The following is a 16576-nucleotide window of genomic DNA, read 5'->3' as shown; positions in this document are numbered from 1 at the left end:
CTCAGGCTCAGCAGAGAAAATAGGTATATTAATATCGACCTGCTAAACTTGCTACCTTGCTGTACTGTTTACAACTGCAGGAATGAGTAGCAATCGATAAAAGGCTATAAATGTATTGCGTGAATATATATATATATGGGTATATATATATACCCATGCATTGTATACTTGTTTTTATATTCATGCATTTTAAATATGTATGTTATGTTCTATACTTTGGCAATATAATGATGTATCTTATCATGCCAATAAAGTATTTTAAATTGAAATTGAATTGAAATTGAGGTATAAATATTTCTTAAGATGGACACAAAGTGCTGGAGGAACTCAGCGGGTCGGGCAGCACCTCTGGAGAAAAAGGATATGTGATGTTTCGGGTCGGGACCCTTCTTTAGACGTGGAGTCTGAACTAGACACAAAGTGCTGGGGAACCCAGCGGGTCAGGCAGCATCTCTGGAGAAAAAGGACGGGTAAGGTTTCGAGCCTTCTTCAGACTCAGAGTCGTTTGTGTATTTACCAGCATCTGTAGGTCCTGGTTCGTATATATTTAAACTACATGGAAATACAGGTGTGGGGTAGAAAATTGGTATTGATGCCAAGGCTGGATCAACCACAGAGCATGAATGACAGAGCAGGCTCAGGGGACAAGTTGCTGGTGATATTTATTCCTAGAAACATGAAGTATGTACTCCACTTGTATGCGGTACACTTGGGTTTGTGCTCCACTTCGCTTCCTGAAGCCGATCTCATTTGTCATGCTGACATCGAGAGAAAGGTGGTTGTCTCGACACCAGGTCACAAGGTTCACAATCTCCTCCCTGTACTCGGTCTCGTCATCATTTATAGAAACACAGAAAATAGGTGCAGGAGGAGGCCATTCGGCCCTTCGAGCCAGCACCCCCATTCATTGTGATCATGGCTGATCATCCACAATCAGTAACCCGTGCCTGCCTTCTCCCCTTGATTCGACCAGCCCCCTAGAGCTCTATCTAACTCTCTCTTAAATTCATCCAGTGAATTGGCCTCCACTGCCCTCTGTGGCAGTGAATTCCACAATTTCACAACTGTCTGGGTGAAAAAGTTCCTTCTCACCTCAGTTTTAAATGGCCTCCCCTTTATTCTAAGACTGTGTTGATCCTGGTTCTGGACTCCCCCAACATTGGGAACATTTTTCCTGCATCTAGCATTTGATATACGAGTCTTTACGTCATGGTATCACCAAGTTGTCAATTGAATTTGACATAACAAAACCACACACCATGCAAACCAGGCAGTATCTACCTTCAAATATTCCTTTGTGGTGGATACTTCACTGCTCTCCGTCTTCAGTGGCTGAATACCATCTGGTCGCTGCAAAAAGACGAAAGAGCAGAGTTTACAGATTAATCAGCGTCACCTGCATTTGCCATTTGGACATGTTTGAGATGTTAAATTCGAAACGATAAGCAAGCTTGGGTGGTGCTATTTTAAAGGGGAAATTTAGCAAAGTAGATTATAGTGCAGTGGGCTCAAATCAGCTTAATTATAGTTCTTTTTGAATGAGTAAGGTGTGTCCACACTCAACATCACTCTCCAAAACATTCCAGTCCTGCCATTCTCGTGCCTTCTCAAAACAAGCCAGTGTCTTCCTTGAGGGATATTTAGAGGGGCCTTCACAAACGGGATCGCCAATGTGTAGGAAGAACCAGCAGATGCCGGTTTAAACCAAAGATAGACACAAAGAGCTGTAGTAACTCAGCAGGTCAGGCAGCGTCTCTGGAGAAAAATAGGTGATGTTTCAGGTCAAGACCCGTCTCCGGACCTTCTTCGGAAGGGTCTGGACCCAAAACATCAGCTGTTCCTTTTTCTCCAGAGATGCTGCCTGGCCCGCTGAGTCATCTCCAGCTTTTTGTCATCAATGTAATTCTGTTTACGGAATACAAGTAATCGCTGGTGTTCAGAGACCGCAACTGAATTAATCCTCTGACGAGAAACGAGACCTTGAATGGGCGTCTGAGAGGAAGGTCGTGAGGCTGGAGCCAAAGGTTGTTCGCACGGATCACAGGGCTTTAAAAGTATACCGTTTATCCCAAGTGTAAATGAAGGCCTTGAGGAGCACACTTGGCCATTGCTTCCATTTGGACCAATGTATGAACGCTGTATTAGCTTGATGCAGTCTGTGGTACAACTCCATCAAGGCTCATTCATAAATCTCACGCAGCCTACCCTTCATGGAAAGTCGAACTGCCAGGAAACTTTAAATAAATGTTATATTCTCGCGAATGAATACAACGATTCTGCCAAAATGACGTCAACTAACATGCACTAATTGAAGATTACCTTAATACGTCCCAAAGCTTCAAGGGCAATTTTTTATTTCGCAATGTTCCAGCGATTTTTTTAAATCCCTTCTTCATTGAATTTGGATCAGTGCGATTTGGTGTTTTTTAAAGTAAAAAAGGTGGCCTGGTTTAAAATCAAACTCACACTGCACACATGGGACTTGAAGTCACACATTGTGTACCAAAGCTTCAGAAAAAAAATCTTAAATAATATTACAATTTCCTCAGGGAACGAGAGAAACATCTCAATAAATCAAACCTCGGTAAAGAGACTATCGCTATTGTAATGCCGAAGGTAGACACAAAATGGTGGAGTAACAGCAGGTCAGGCAGCATATCTGGGAGAGAAGGAATGGGTGATGTTTCGGGTCGAAATGCCGATGGACAATGTTGTGTAGGCAGCATTGATGTGGGAAATGAAAAGGTCTGGACTGTTTGAGCAACTCCGAACTGGGGAAAAAAAAGTGATGATTGGATATGACTGGAGTGGAATGAAGCGGGGAGGGAGACACAGTGACTCAGCGGCAGAGAACATGCAAACTCCACACAGACTGCACCCGATGTCAGGACCGAATCATGACCTCCGGTGCGGTCTTTGCGCAGTTTGCATGTTTTCCATCTGTCCACTCAGGTGAAGGAACTGCAGATGCTGGTTTACAGAAAAGAGCACAGAGTGCTGGAGTAACTCAACGGAGTTACTCAACGTATGGGTGACGTTTTGGGTCGGGACCCTTCTTCAGAATCTATAAGAAAATAACTGCAGATGCTGGTACAAATCGAAGGTATTTATTCCCAAAATGCTGGAGTAACTCAGCAGGTCAGGCACCATCTCAGGAGAGAAGGAATGGGCGATGTTTCGGGTCGAGACCCTTCTTCAGTCTGATCCTTCTTCAGTCTGATCCTTAACAACACCACGTTCTCAAGAGAAGATGCCTGACCCACTGAGTTACTCCAGAACTGTGTCTATTTTTTTTTGTAAACCAACATCTGCAGTTCCTTGTTTCTGCTTATCTTGATAATACTTTAAAAAAAAACTTTGAGTCTTTTTGTTTTAAAACACAAGGTTTTACACAAAGACGTAAGTAGCCAGAATGATGAATGTTTCTGACTGGATATGACTGGAGTGGAATGAAGCGGGGCAGAGATCAATAGGGTTTGTCTTCTCAATAAATAAAATACCAGGCCACTTATTCGTCTACCTCTACAATGTGTTTTTCTGCCGCAGTAGGTCATTGCCTTTAAGGCGAGGAGTTAAACACTCTAATAATGATGCTATTAATAACAAAGCAATCACTTCCAATTACATCCACCTAATCACTGATAAAGACAAGAAATATCCAGGGGTCAAACATGCTCTCCAGGGGCACATGTTTAATTGCTGCAAGAAGCCACACTTTCATTTATCATGGACAAAGTTTGCAGTCTCTGAACGTGTAGCTTTGAAGTCCTGAAGTCAGTGAGGAGGCATAATGTTTCCAGCTCCTTAACTCTCACCTTTACCCAAACAAAAAGGTCTATTCGGCCTGTGTGAAGGAAGACATGTGGCGTTCTGAAGTAGCATGTAAAACGGCACACGCGCTGACTAAAACTAAAATTAATTAAAAAAAATACAACTTTATATCATTTTGACAACATGGAATGTTGTTTAGTTCATAAGTTCATAAGTGATAGGATCAGAATTAGGCCATTCGGCCGATCAAGTTTACTCCGCCATTCAATCATGGCTGATTTATCTTTCCCTCTTAACCCCATTCTCCTGCCTTCTCCCCGTAACCCCTGACACCCGTACTAATCAAGAATCTATCCATCTCTGCCTTAAAAATATCCACTGACTTGGCTTCCACAGCCTTCTGTGGCAATGAATTCCACTTTATAGAATAAAGTGATCGTCTGGGTGGAACTGGTGAAGCATCTCTTCCAGCTTCACATTTCACAAACTTTCAAACAGGTTTGCAAAGGGAAACACACCTTTAAGCTGCATTTCACCGGTTGTATTTACCCGCTTGCAATTTTTGTTTAATTTCCCTCTCACCCTTTGGCTGTTGCCTCTAGGGTTGCCAACTGTTCCGTATTAGCCAGGACATCCCGTAATTTGGCCTAAATTGGTTCGTCCCCTAAGGGACCGCCCTTGTCCCGTATTAGGCCCGGGGTCCGGACAGTAGAGGTCCGGACAGTGTAGGCCCGGGCGCCGCCTAACGGAGGTTGCCTAGCAACCCTCCTCCCAGCCTGGGCGGCCGCCATTGGTGGAGCGGGAGCAGGTGGCCGCTGGCTGGATGAGGTCACGTGGGACGGTGACGTCACCTTGTCCCTTATTTGGGAGTGAGATGGTTGGCACCCCTAGTTGCCTCCCATAATTGCCCACCTAATTTGACGTCTCAAATATTACCAAATCAATGATATTTTGATAGATGGAAACTATTAAGGTGATTGATAACTATGAACTATTTTAAGGTGAGGGGGAAAAGATTTAACAGAAAAGGGGTAACTTTTTCGCACAAAGGGCGGTGGGTGTACGGAACGAGCTGTCGGAGGAGGTAGTTGAGGCTGGGACTATCCCAACGTTTCAGAAACGGTGAGACAGGGACCTGAATAGGACAGGTTTGGAGGGATATGGACTGAATGCAGGCAGGTTGGATATGTGGGCAAGTTGGGCCGAAGAGCCTGTTTCCATGCTGTATCACTCTATTTGTTGTCAATGAGACTTTATTTTCACGTGTACCTAGGTGCAGCAAAATTCTTTGTTTTGCATCCAAACCTGTAAAATCATACAGCAGACCTCGCCTTACACGAGGAGTTGCCAGGATTCTGTGACAAAAGTGACAAAAAGGTCACTGAACAGTCTTATCTTCTCGCAGTGGCAAACCAGGCCTGCCCCACACAAAACCAGGAAGGCATTCCAAACAGAACCTCCATTGGCCAAGTCCCCTCCCTGGTGCTACCTGTGACCCGTCTTCCAACGAGTATTATCAAGACAAGTAGAAACAAGGAACTGCAGATGGTGGTCTACAAAACAAAAGACACAAAGTACCGGAGTAACTCAGCGGTTCAGGCAGCATCTCTGGAGAACATGGATAGGTGACATTTCGGATCGGGATGAAAGGAAATCTGCAGAAGTGTCTCATGGAGTCATAGTGGAAACAGGCCCTTCAGCCAAACTTGCCCACAGCGGCCAACATGTCCCAGCTACACGAGTCCCACCTGCCTGCGCTTGGTCCATATCCCTCCAAACCTGCCCTATCCATCCACCCAAAACATCACCTCCTCCAGCACTGTGTGTCTTTTTTTTGTAAACCAGCATCTGCAGTTTCTTATGTTTATGTCTTCTATCTTCACCATCCGCTAACGATTGAAATGCAGCTTATTAAACGTATTTATGCTTTTGCATTATGATTTTGCAATGTACTCTCTTTGTTGGAATGCACTACACAAACAGGGAAATAATCAAATTAAACCGCCGTGGAGCACCATCGAGTCTACGCCAACCATGATTGCCCGGACACTAGTTCTGTCGTACACACCAGGGACAATTTACAGAAGCAATCAGCCTTTAAACCGGCACCTCTTTGGAATGTGGGAGGAAACAGGAGCACCCGGAGAAAACCCACGCTGTCCACAGGGAGAACATACGAATTCTGTGCAGACAACACCCGCAGTCAGGATCGAAGCCGGGTCTCTGGCGCTGCAAGGCAGCAACTCTACCACTGCGCTGCCCTCAAAATTGTTGAAATGAGGATTTATAAAGAGTGGAACGATTGTAATGGAAAGTAGAAGATCCTCTGTGTAGGAAGGAACTGCAGATGCTGGTTTAAACCGAAGATAGTCACAAAATGGTGGAGTAACCCAGCGGGACAGGCAGCATCTCCGGAGAGAAGGAATGGGTGACGTTTCAAGTTGAGACGAAGAAGGGTCTTGACCCGAAACGTCACCCATTCTTCTCTCCAGAGATGCTGCCTGTCCCGCTGAGTTACTCCACCATTTTGTGTCCAGAGAAGATCCTCATCTGGGACTGGCAGGCACAGAGTCACCACACTCTGCCATCGGTAGTACGTCTAACTGAGCCTATTTACATCACCATGTTAATCGTGTATGCATCGATAAAATTGGCCGGATTTCAGCAACTCCATGTCGGGAAAACAAGGTTGGTGTGAAAAAGCACAAGCTTGTTTGCTTGTTTTCGCTTCCGAATATAGAATCATTGAGGGCGGTGGAATGAAACCTCACCTTACTTCCAGCATGGCTTACTGCAACAATCTGGACAGAATGGACGAGGGAAAAACCGGCAACAACATTCGGTACTGATTAAAAATGGACACGCTGCATAGTCATTGTTAAAACTTCCGGTTTACCATCATTTTCCAAAACTGCTCCTTTTGTTTTGGTTTCACGAAAGCTCTTTTACATCATAATCTCAATTATGGCATTTGTACTGGAAGATCAAAGGACGGACTGGAATGCAGCCAACAGTTGTATAGCAATCAAAGTAACATTTTAATAAAGAACAATATTCAAAAGGTTCACTGCAGACCATCCAAGTCCTTTTCAATGCTAACCTCCTCAAAAACTTTGCTTCCCGTTTTGAGTAATTTACCTCTCAAGGAAAACAAATCATAGCATGGCCGCCTGATGCAATCTGAGCAATTTAATCAGGCAAACAAATATCTACTATTACACACTGACGATTTATTAAACCCTTCTGTGCTATTAATGAATGATTGGGGCGTTTAAGAGTCTTTTCGATAGGCTTCATCAGTCTGAAGGATGGTCCTGACCCTATCCATGTTCTCCAGAGATGCTGCATGACCCGCTGAGATACTCCAGCACTTTTGTGTCATAAGTTCATAAGTTCTCGGAGCAGAATTAGGCCATCTAGTCCATTAAGTCTACACCGCCATTCAATCACGGCTGATCTATCTTTCCCTCTCAACTCCATTCTCCTGCCTTCTCCCCATAACCCCTGACACTCTTACCAATCAATAATCTGTCAATCTCCGCCTTAATTCCGCTCCAACCACAGTACTGAAACTGCGCTCCTCAAAATCACAAACGACCTTTTCCTCTCCTCTGACGCTGGCAACCTCAACATCCTCATCCTACTTGACCTCAGCGCCGCCTTTGACACCATAAATCACTCCATTCTCCTCACCCGACTTGAAACCTCCTTTAACATCACCGGCACAGCCCTATCCTGGTTCAAATCTTACCTCTCTGACAGGCACCAGTTCATCTCCATTAACAACTGTAAATCCCCCACCGCTCCCCTCCCCCAAGGTGTCCCCCAAGGCTCAGTCCTTGGCCCCCTCCTCTTCATCCTCTACCTGTTCCCCCTTGGTCAATTAATCCGCCGTCATGGTCTCAACTTCCACTGTTTCGCCGATGATATCCAGCTCCTCATCTCCACCAAGTCAATCTCCACCACCACACACTCTACACTGACAAACTGCATCACTGAAATAAAATCTTGGCTTCAATCAAATTTCCTCAAACTCAACTGCAACAAATCTGAAATCATCATCATTGGTCCAAAAACGCTCACCAAATCCACCCAAAACTTCATCCTCAATATTGATGGTCTCCCAGTATCCACCTCCCCTCACATCCGGAATCTTGGAATCATCTTTGATCAAACCCTCTCCTTCGACAAACACATCAAATACATCACAAAGACAGCCTTCTTCCACCTCAAAAACATTGCCCGTCTCCGTCCATTCCTCTCCTCCACAGCTGCAGAAACCCTCATCCACGCCTTCATCACCTCCCGTCTGGACTACTGCAACAGCCTCCTCTATGGCTCACCCTCAAAAATCATCAGTAAACTTCAATACATTCAAAACTCCGCTGCCCGTCTACTCATCCACTCCCCGATCCGTGACCATATCACCCCCGTCCTTTACAAACTCCACTGGCTCCCCATCCCCCAGAGAATCCAGTACAAAATCCTCCTCATGACCTAAAAAGTCCTCCATAACCTGGCCCCATCCTACCTGACTGACTTCCTCCACAGGCACACTCCCACCTGCACCCTCCGCTCTGCTGCTGCCAATCTCCTGTCCCCCCCCATCCGGACCAAACTCAGATCCTGGGGGGACAGGGCTTTCTCCATCGCTGCTCCCACCCTCTGGAACTCACTACCCCAAACCGTCAGAGACTCCTCCTCACTCACCACATTCAAAACATCACTGAAGTCTCACCTGTTCAGCACTGCCTTCAACCACTGACCGTCACCTCACCTTCTGTCTCCTTTTTCTGTTCGTTTACTTATTTATCTATTTATTCACTTCTCTATGTTCTAGTAATCCCTGTAAAGCGTCTTTGAGTGTTTGAAAAGCGCTATATAAATGTAATGCATTATTATTATTATTATTATTAAATATATTTTTAGATTTTTTTTTTAGATTTAGAGATATAGCGCGGAAACAGGCCCTTCGGCCCATCGGGTCCGCGCCGCCCAGCGATCTCCGCACATTAACACTATCCTACACACACTAGGGCCAATTTTCACATTTGCCCAGCCAATTAACCTACATACCTGTACGTGTGGGAGGAAACCGAAGATCTCGGAGAAAACCCACGCAGGTCAGGGGGGGAACGTACAAACTCCGTACAGACGGCGCCCGTAGTCAGGATCGAACCTGAGTCTCCGGTGCTGCATTCGCTGTAAGGCAGCAACTCTACCGCTGCGCCACCGTGCCGCTGTAGTCAATATCTATTGACTTGGCCTCCACAGCCATCTGTGCAATTTTAGATAGGCATATGGATATGCAGGGAACGGAGGGGTATGGATCACGTTTAGTCAGATAGATTAGTATTCACGGCATTACATTTGACACAGACATCGTGGGCCAAAGGGCTGTTCCTGTGCTGTGCTTTTGCTATGCTCTATATTCTATTGTAATGTAATGTAGGCTCCTAGTGCATCAGTCACTGAAAGGAAGCATGCAGGTACAGCAGGCAGTGAAGAAAGCCAATGGAATGTTGGCCTTCATAACAAGAGGAGTTGAGTATAGGAGCAAAGAGGTCCTTCTACAGTTGTACCGGGCCCTGGTGAGACCGCACCTGGAGTACTGTGTGCAGTTTTGGTCTCCAAATTTGAGGAAGGATATTCTTGCTATTGAGGGCGTGCAGCGTAGGTTCACTAGGTTAATTCCCGGAATGGCGGGACTGTCGTATGTTGAAAGGCTGGAGCAATTAGGCTTGTATACACTGGAATTTAGAAGGATGAGGGGGGATCTTATTGAAACATATAAGATAATTAGGGGATTGGACACATTAGAGGCAGGAAACATGTTCCCAATGTTGGGGGAGTCCAGAACAAGGGGCCACAGTTTAAGAATAAGGGGTAGGCCATTTAGAACGGAGATGAGGAAGAACTTTTTCAGTCAGAGAGTGGTGAAGGTGTGGAATTCTCTGCCTCAGAAGGCAGTGGAGGCCAGTTCGTTGGATGCTTTCAAGAGAGAGTTGGATAGAGCTCTTAAGGATAGCGGAGTGAGGGAGTATGGGGAGAAGGCAGGAACGGGGTACTGATTGAGAGTGATCAGCCATGATCGCATTGAATGGCGGTGCTGGCTCGAAGGGCTGAATGGCCTACTCCTGCACCTATTGCCTATTGTCTATAATCAAGAGCACCAAGGGGCAGCACAGTGGCCAGGCAACCAAAGCAAAAGACTTGCTCCAAGACCTCATCCAAGGCCAGGAAAAGGCTTCTCATTTCTCCTCATGTAGAGAGAGATGGGCATGCCTCGATTAGTACAGGTGTCAGGGGTTATGGAGAGAAGGCAGGAGAATGGTGTTGAGAGGGAAAGATAGATTGAATGGCGGAGTAGACTTGATGGGCCGAGTGGCCGAATTCTACTCCGAGAACTTATGGGCTTATAAGCAGGCTGATAACTTGGCACGGGTATCACACTCTGAGCCGCCTTTTGGGAAGCACAAATGGATGACATCTTATTCCTTGATCTGCATCACTGGTACATCCATGACCTTGCTGCAAGAAGAGAGCTGGTCTGAAACACCTTTGCAACTGATCACCAGAATGAGCTAACTGCAAGGTAATCAAAGGACAAAATAAACTGTCACCCATGACTCACACAGGCTTTTAATACTTTTATTTATAGAGGACCAGAAATTTACTCTGAGTCAATGCTGCAATTATGGTTTTCCATTGCCGTGCTCAGATGTTCCCACCTTGTTACCAGTAGCATATCACAAAGAGCTTTTTTTTTTAAGCCACATGAAAGGCAACTGAGAAGAATATGTTCAGTAGTTGTCGGACTACAGGTTTAGTAGAACTTGTGTTTCATTTATATCAAGCTTATTCGGTTAAAGTGCCCGTAAACTAGTCTGTATTCTGAATGAGTGAATATATGAATATATGACATTATTGTGTAGCATTTCTATCTTTAGTTTAGTTTATTGTTACGTGTTAAGCGAAAAGCTTTTGTTGCGTGCTAACCAGTTAATGAAAAAACTATACATAATTACAATCTATACATGGTTCACAGTGTACAGATACAGGATGAAGGGCATAACATTTAGTGCAAGATAAAGTCCAGTAAAGTCCGATTAAAGGTAGTCGGAGGTAGATAGTATTCAGGACTTCTCTCTGGTTGTGGTAGGATGGTTCCGTTGCCTGATAACAGCCGGGAAGAAAATGTCCCTGAATCTGGAGGTGTGCGTTTTCACACTTCTGCACCTCTTGCCTGGTGGGAGAGGGGAGAAGAGGGAGTGACTGGGGTGAGACTCGTCCTTCATTATGCTGGTGGCCTTTCCTCCATTATGCTGGTCTGGGCTGCAGCCACAATTCTCTGCAATCTCTTATGGTCTCGATGGAGCTGTTACCATACCATGCTGTGAAGCATCCCGATAAAATGCTTTCAACACTTAAATGCGTTCTATGCTTAAAGTGCCTATGTGTCGGTATTGGTGCGGACTAGACGTATGAAGCTTCGTTTCATAATTGTGGGTATTTCATTGCCAATGGTAACAGCTGAACAGAAAGTGTCTTCAAAGACTCAGTAGTACATGGGGTGTCAGTTTCCCCTATTCTGTGCAATGTGCGATATCTTAGGGCACTGTAGTCGGTCAAGAGTATTGAGCAGCTAATCATACCGAAGAATGCATTCAAGAGAGAGCTAGATAGAGCTCTTAAGGATAGCGGAGTCAGGGGGTATGGGGAGAAGGCAGGATCGGGGTACTGATCGAGAATGATCAGCCATGATCTCATTGAATGGCGGTGCTGGCTCGAAGGGCCGAATGGCCTACTCCTGCACCTATTGTCTATTGTCTATAATTCATGTAGATAATAAATCAGGAAGTACAAATCACGAATTATATACAGGTGCTCCTCAGCTTCCGATGGGGTTCCGTTCCGAGAAACCCATCGGAAACCGAAGGTATTGTAAGTGGAAGTGCATTGTAATACACGTGATCACGTGGCCGGAAGCGAGTGGCGGCTCGCTACGGGTCGCTGCCATTTGCACCATCGCAAAGTCGAACTTTCGCAAGTCGAAGCATCGTCAGCCGTGGAGCACCTGTAGTAAGTTTAGGCACATTTCAAAAGGCTCAATAAGGACTTGTGCAAACAATTTCCAATGTCAGAGTTTGAACAACAGCAATTCAGACATTATTCTGTCGGAAAATTAACTGCATTTCATTCAACAATATTTTTTACAGCAAGAAGTGTCTATAAAAATGGAGGCTCCTGACATGCCATGGATTTCTGCATCGATTGCAGCTGAAGACTACAGCAATGGCAGTGGCGCGGCGGTGAAGCTGCTGACCTACAGGGCCAGAGACCCAGGATCGATCCTGACTACGGGAGCTGTCTGTGTGGAGTTATGAGAAAAATTGTCCCACAACCCAAGTATTGTTTTGGTTCACAATTTGAATGTGCAATTAAAAAAAAAATAGCCAATTGCCCAGCCTTTGTGTAACATCTTTGCTTATTAAAATGATTAAGGCGATTGTTTTAAGCATCAAGCAAGAACAGATGCTAAATGTTTCAGGTTAGAGAGGAGGACACAAGCTATTCACAAAAGCTGCTTAAGTTGAAGGAGAAAACAACGTGAAAACCTCAAACTGCAGCAATATGCCTTTGAAATAGAGGGCCGGCGTGCACAGGGTCGCCAACTGTCCCGTATTAGCCGGGACAGCCGGTATTTTGGGCTATGTTGGTTTGTCCCGTATTAGTAGGGTTGCCAACTTCCTCACTCCCAAATACGGGACAAAGGGTGACGTCACCGCCCCACGTGACCTCACCCAGCCGGCGGCCACGTGCTCCCGCTCCGCCAATGGAGGAGGAGGACATTTGGAGGAGTTGGCTGCGCCTAACGGCTGCGGCTCTCTGGCAGTCTGTTGTCTTTTTTTCTTTTTTTTTGTTTGTGTCGGTGTTGGGATGGTTTTTGTTTCTGTTTTTGGCTGTGTATGTGTGGTGGGGGTGTGTGGTGGGGGTGTGGGGTGGGGTGGGGGGGTGGGGCGGGGGGAAACCTTTATTTTATTAGGTCTCTTCCCCGGGGCGCGGCTCGGCTGCGGGCCTTAACATTGCCGGCGCAGCTCGGCTGCGGGACGTTTCAGTGCCCGGTGCGGCTCGGCTGCGGGCCTTAACATTGCCGGCGCAGCTCGGCTGCGGGACGTTTCAGTGCCCGGTGCGGCTCGGCTGCGGGCCTTAACATTGCCGGCGCAGCTCGGCCGCGGGACGTTTCAGTGCCCGGTGCGGCTCGGCCGCTGGACTTAACATCGCCCGGTGCAGCCGCGGGACGTTTCAGTGCCCGGTGCGGCTCGGCCGCGGGACGTTTCAGTGCCCGGTGCGGCTCGGCCGCTGGACTTAACATCGCCCGGTGTGGCCGCGGGACGTTTCAGTGCCCGGTGTGGCCGCGGGACGTTTCAGTGCCCGGTGCGGCTCGGCCGCGGGACGTTTCAATGCCCGGTGCGGCTTGGCCGCTGGACTTAACATCGCCCGGTGTGGCCGCGGGACGTTTCAGTGCCCGGCGCGGCTTGGCCGCTGGACTTAACATCGTCAGCGCTGTTCGGCCGCGGGACGTTTCAGTGCCCGGTGCGGCTCGGCCGTTGGACTTAACATCGCCCGGTGTGGCCGCGGGACGTTTCGGTGCCCGGGGCGGCTCGGCCGGGGGGCCTTCCATCCCCTTGCGGGGGCTGTGCGTGTCGTTTGCCTCGGTAGGGGTCGAGCTGCCTGTCCGTGGGTGCGGGGGGAAGAGAGGGGAAGTTTTGTTGCCTCCATCACAGTGAGGGGGTGTTTGGAGTCACTGTGATGGATGTTTGTGTTGGGGTCGGGTGTCCTGTGTTCTTTTCTTTTTGCTGTATTTTGTGTGACTGCTGAAATTTCGCTCGGTGTTGTGCCGAGTGACAATAAAGTGTTGTTATGTTATGTTATGTTATGTTATGTGAGGTCACGTGGGGGCGCGGGGCGGTGACGTCACCCTTTGTCCCGTATTTGGGAGTGAGGAAGTTGGCAACCCTAAGTGTGCGCGACAGACAAGGCTTTCCATCTTTGCTCTTAAACTTGTATCGTCTCGGGCGCCTTTGTGGTGTGCCATAGCTTGCCTCGCCTCGTTCCTCCGCGAAGCCCTGCTCAAGCCTCGTGGAGTCATGGCTAATATCATCATGCTGTATTTACAGTTATCTAGTGCCTTACAGGAAGCAATCAGTTCTGTTCTGGATCACTGCTCTGGCCTGGGACAGGGCAGCAAAAGCAACCAATGCAAACTTCAAAGTGAGGTGCTCCTCACAGTTGCTGCGACTCTGGACTACAAACACTATAATCAAGGAAATTTCAGCTCTGATCTGCAGCGAGCTCAGTGAAACTACCTTTAGAATAATTAAGGTTAGACATCAAAGGCTTTTCGGGTTCGGTCTGCTAAACATCCATGGCAGAAGAAAGCAGAGTACATATTTTATCCTGTTCAATTTTTGATTGCAAACCACACTCTATCAAAATTGAGTGAAAAATGTACTGGTTTTCTTTTTTAAAATTATTAATCAAGCATACCTTTGAAGTACAAAATCTTGTTCCAGTACAAGTTGCAAAAAAAAGAGGGGGGGGGGGGGGGGGGAGTGGAAATAACACTGATGCAAACGTAAGTACGTGCTTCCATTTTCCAAGCTACCAGCTGGCTCCGTATTAGCCAATCGTCAGCATCAGCTACAAATGTTCATGAGCAAAGATTAAAGTCTGCAATCCAAGTTCAAGCAATTAGATCTCATTACGTTAAAACGGAAGGCATAATTGTTGAGCCGGCTTACGGGGCCGATATATTGCGTGTGGTGCACCACTGCACAGACAGAATCATGCCAACAATAAACGGCACGAGTTATTCTCTGCGAGTTATGGGCTTCCAGTCACACTGAATCGAAGGAAGGCGGCAACTCCATGCCAAGAAAACACGAAGAAAAAGGGAAAAATTACAATGAAGTTTTGTTGAGGCGGAACCGTGAACATCCCACTGGATAACTGGATGGACTTGGACAAAATGCACTTGAGGTTGAAGAGCAGCCAAGATGTAACAGCAAATATACAGATCCAATAGACACAGTAAACCCTCGCTTTAACGGACCACTTTATAAAGGATTTTGGTTACAGCGGATGGATTCACCAACGGCTGTCGACGTCAGCCCTGGCTCGTGCTGTCTCCCCAACCGCTCCTTCTTTTGACGAAGGGTCTCTACCCGAAACGTCACCTATCCGTGTTCTCCAGAGATGCTGCCTGACCTGCTGAGTTACTCCAGCACTTTGTGTCCTTTTGTGTATTAACCAGCAACTGCAGTTGTTTGGTTCTACTACTTATACACCACATTCAAAACATCACTGAAGTCTCACCTGTTCAGCACTGCCTTCAACCACTGAAGGTCACCTCACCTTATGTCTCCTTTTTCTGCTCGTTTACTTATTTATCTATTTATTCACTTCTCTATGTTCTAGAAATCCCTGTAAAGCGTCTTTGAGTGTTTGAAAAGCGCTATATAAATGTAATGCATTATTATTATTATTATTATAATAATACCGGCCCGATAGCAGAAGTGCCCACGTCGTGGGGCTGGAAAATGGAAGTGTCCTGAGCTAATTCTGCTACCACCACCATCTTACAATCTATTACAATCTATTGTACAAGTGATGGCTCCCACTGACTGTCGCCGGAAGCTTGCGTCCTTTTCAGGACGGACGATGACAGTGACGTAACATTTGAAACATGGATGATGGACACGAAAGAAGAAGTGATAATACCATACGCGGTTCTAGGGGACAATTGGCAATAACTGACATCAATCGCCCTCCCCATGGTCCGTTATAATGATTTACTGTACAGCACAATTAGAATTTGCTACAAGCAAATATGGTTAAACAATTCTTTGTTTGAAAAAGAACGTTTAACATGCAATGTATGAAGTTCATATAATTACAAGAGACTCAAGATCAACGCCTGATTTTTATTTAGCCCGGCGTGAATATCTGGAAATACCATCCTATATTTGTCCTTCCCATTAATAACCACTTCTTCTGAACAGCTTCAAGTAGGGTTTTTTTTTGGTCTGTGAACGTACATCTATCATAATGCTGCTCTAATTAAATTCAGAACCTGGTGGGTTAAAGGGTGGCACTCTGATTTATAGCTTGCTAAACAATTGGCTCAAGTTACATCATTGTGAATACTGCTTCTTGCGAATGCGTGCTTCAAAAAAAAAAAATGAACACAAGCTATTCAGGTGCTCCTTTTCAGCATGATGAATCTAAATCATCGTCTACAATTGAAAACCTTTTGAACTGAGGCAAAACTGAGGACTATATTCTGCACGCTGCATCTTCCCCTTTGCTCTATTCATTATACTAGAGTATAATGTGTTTGTATTTATGTATTGTTTGATCTGTTTAGCTAGCATGCAAATAAAGGTTTACTGAAGTATTATGATAGGATAGCAATAGGAAGATGTCTTAAGCTACTTCATCTCAAAATTCATTTCAGATATGCCTGTACATAATAGTACATAATGCACCTTCATAGTTGATCCATAAAGCAGGCACATGACAATGTACACGTGACAATAATAAACCTAAACCTAACTGGAAGGAAAATATTTTTAAAGTAACACGCCTGCTTTATGGATCAACCATGAAGGTGCATTATGTACTATTATGTATCTGCATATCTGAAATGAATTTTAAGATAAAATAGCATAAGACATCTTCCTATTGTTATCCTATAATAATACTTAAGTAGCAAGTGGAAGAGGCCAGAAGGGTTATTTAT

At 45.9% G+C, this 16576-nt stretch overlaps 1 protein-coding gene across 2 annotated transcripts in view; it reads right to left on the bottom strand.

Moving 5' to 3' along the window:
- The window catches only part of aspscr1 (ASPSCR1 tether for SLC2A4, UBX domain containing), a 175065-nt gene that overhangs the window by 84889 nt on the left and 73600 nt on the right, over positions 1–16576 (bottom strand). For both annotated transcript variants that reach the window (XM_078401392.1, XM_078401391.1), the window contains exon 8: positions 1282–1350. In XM_078401392.1, coding sequence (XP_078257518.1) covers positions 1282–1350 — 69 coding nt within the window. The remainder of the gene's footprint in view (positions 1–1281; positions 1351–16576) is intronic.

This window comes from Rhinoraja longicauda, chromosome 6, assembly GCF_053455715.1.
Source record: "Rhinoraja longicauda isolate Sanriku21f chromosome 6, sRhiLon1.1, whole genome shotgun sequence".
Lineage (NCBI taxonomy): Eukaryota > Metazoa > Chordata > Chondrichthyes > Rajiformes > Arhynchobatidae > Rhinoraja > Rhinoraja longicauda.
The sequence above is the reverse complement of the archived record's forward strand: the minus strand, read 5'-3'. Positions and strand labels throughout refer to the sequence as shown.